This window comes from Tupaia chinensis, unplaced genomic scaffold (genome assembly GCF_000334495.1).
Source record: "Tupaia chinensis unplaced genomic scaffold, TupChi_1.0 Scaffold000221_1, whole genome shotgun sequence".
Classification (NCBI taxonomy): domain Eukaryota; kingdom Metazoa; phylum Chordata; class Mammalia; order Scandentia; family Tupaiidae; genus Tupaia; species Tupaia belangeri.
In genome coordinates, this window is record NW_006159696.1 from 1,483,831 (window position 1) to 1,486,427 (window position 2,597).

Consider the following 2,597-nt stretch of genomic DNA (forward strand, 5'->3'; position numbering starts at 1 on the left):
GTCTGAGGCCAGCGCAGGCCCGAGAGCTGTTCTGGGGCAGGTTTGGGGCCTTCACTGCCCTTGGGCTTCGGCTAAGACCTGGAGGCAGAGAGGCTGGCAGGGCACCAAGCCAGGCTCCCAACAGGGGACTGGGGGCCTCAGCAGGTGACCAGGGGTCCTTGACGGAAGCTGGCAACCGAGAGCCGTGGAAGGGCCTTGGACAAACATGTTCTTGAGAGCTGGGTGGCACTAGGCCCCGGGTGAGGAGGGGCCAGGCTGCTGCCAGGAAGGTCTGATTGCTGAGGCCAGAGTTCCTGCCTCTTGTGAGGTGGCGGGAATGCAGATGGCCTGGCCTGGGCCTGCTGCAGCCCGGCCGTGAGAAGTCCAGGAGCCTCTCTTCTCCACTGTCAGACCGCGGCGAGCAGCTTTGCCAACCCACACGGTCACCGTCATGTCAGGTCTTCCTGCCCCCCCAGCTCACTCCCCTCGATCCTGTTCCCTCCATGCCTGAAGGGGAGGAGAGGAGAAGAGAACCACGCTCATTGGCTGTCTGCCATGGGCCAGGCGGTGCGGTTGGGGTTAACAACCCGGAGAGGAAAACTCGTCATTCATTTTACAGGGAGGGGCGCGGTCTCTGAGTGCCACCCGGGGCACTCGGAGCCGCTCCGCGCCCCACACGCCCCGGCTGCACGCACCTGTGATTGCCCGGAGTTCTCCTTAAGCACCGTCTGATTCCTGGGCTGGGGTGGGCCCAGCTCCTGCATGTCTAGGCAGGCCCTGGGGTGGTGACACTGCTGACCCAGGGACACTCCATGGCAAGGCTCCACACACGTTCCCGCTTCCTGGGGGACCTGGCCCTCCCTGTGCCTGAGTTTGGGTTCTGTGGGTGGGGGGAGGGGAAGAAGGCTGGATTCTGTCCTGCCCAGTATTAAATGCCATGCCACCGCCCCCTCCCCCCATGCCTGCCCTTGGCCGGTCCTCACCTCTCCCCCCAGGTGTCCAGCAGGAGCGTCACCCAGAGGGTGCTGAGATTCTCAGTGTACCACGTGGACAGGCAGAGGAGGCACCAGTTCCTGGGCCAGGTGCTCTTCCCCCTGAAGAGCGAGACCCTGGCGGGCGACTGCCGGCATGTCATCTGGAGAGACCTGGAGGCCGAGAGCCTGGAGGTAAGTCAGGGTCACCCGTCACATCCTGCAGGTGTCAGCACTGTGGGGACAGCTAGCAGGTACAGGGAAGCTCAGCCCCCAGCGTGTTGCCTGGGACCCACAAGAGAGGCTTGGAGGTGGCCCCGGCCCCAAGCCGCACAGGCTGCTGGGGGCTAGAGCTGCCGCTGGGCAAGGAGGGACACCAAAGGCCCTGTGGCACTGGCCTTTGTAACCCCCCCAGAGCCACCTGAAAAACCCACCTTGGGATTTCATCCAGGCCATGAAGGCTAACCAGGAAGGGGCTGGCCATCATTCTCACCATTGTCACCCCCAGGAGCACCCGGGTGGCTCCAGCAGCTGGGGAACCCCCTGAGCTCTGCCCGTGTCACTGTTCAGGTCCCTCTACCACTCCAGACCCCAGCTCACCACCAGAGGAGACCCTGTGGTGTGTCGTGTGTGCCCCATGCCTGAAGGCTAGGGAATGGAGGGAGGCCTTGAGAACCCTGTGGCCCCTCCGGCCCCGGCCAGAGTGCTAAGGGAGGCACCTTCTTCTCGGCCTCCCCAGCCGCCCTCGGAGTTCGGGGACCTGCAGTTCTGCCTCAGCTACAACAGCTACCTGAGCCGCCTGACGGTGGTCGTGCTCCGTGCCCGGGGCCTCCAGCTCCGAAACGACAGGGGCGTTGTCAGTGAGTCCCCTTCCTGCTCCTCTGGGCAGGTCCCACAGTGCGCTCGGGGCCGGGCCCGGGTCTCACCTCCCAGCCGTCCGGGCTCTGCTCACATGGCCCATCATGGACGCTCACCACCCTGTGGGATGGCCCTCCCTCCGCACACAGCTCTGGCGTGAAAGGCCTCTTCCTGTGCTGAGCCCGAGGCTGGCCCCGGCCTCTGTCAGAGTTCTGAGCTGACCGAGCCAGGCCCGGCCCTCCCATTTCCCAGGGCAACGGCTCCTTCAGTGTCCTTCCCTCCCCATCAGCTGAATGGGGCTAGGTCCTCCGGGGGAGGCCAGCACCTCCCTGCCTCCAGAGGAGGGCTCCCCCTTTCTGGACACTGCAGCTCAGCTGGGTGCACCTGCTACCTCCTGCCTTCAGAACACAGGAGGCAGCGACAGCCTTGGCCCACCCTGCGCGGTCCCCAGCCAGGCAGTGGCTGTCAGTCACCTGCTGGTCTTTGCATTCGGGTCACCGGGAACCAATGGGACTCAGAACTTCCGCCTGGAACCCCAAATCCACTGAGTCCCACCTCCCAAATCTTAGCCCTCTGAACAAGGAGGCATTTAAGGGCCTCGCTGGCAGCCTGCCCAGTAGGGAGGGCTGGGTGCAAGGTGCCAGGTTCTGGGGAACACCCTTGTTAGGGCGTGTCCCAAGCCAGGAGGCAGGAAAGGGCAGGGAGTGAGCTCGAGGCAGTCCACTAATCAGCCGTTTCCTCTCAGCTCACTCTCTTGACACGGTGGCTGCCAGCCATCGGGGCCTGGCG

At 64.6% G+C, this 2,597-nt stretch overlaps 1 protein-coding gene across 1 annotated transcript in view; it reads left to right on the plus strand.

Moving 5' to 3' along the window:
- The window catches only part of LOC102486836 (synaptotagmin-15), an 8,687-nt gene that overhangs the window by 3,166 nt on the left and 2,924 nt on the right, over nucleotides 1-2,597 (plus strand). The window contains exons 5-6 of the mRNA XM_014587563.2: nucleotides 975-1,145; nucleotides 1,690-1,810. Of these exons, the coding sequence (XP_014443049.1) occupies nucleotides 975-1,145; nucleotides 1,690-1,810 (292 nt within the window). The remainder of the gene's footprint in view (nucleotides 1-974; nucleotides 1,146-1,689; nucleotides 1,811-2,597) is intronic.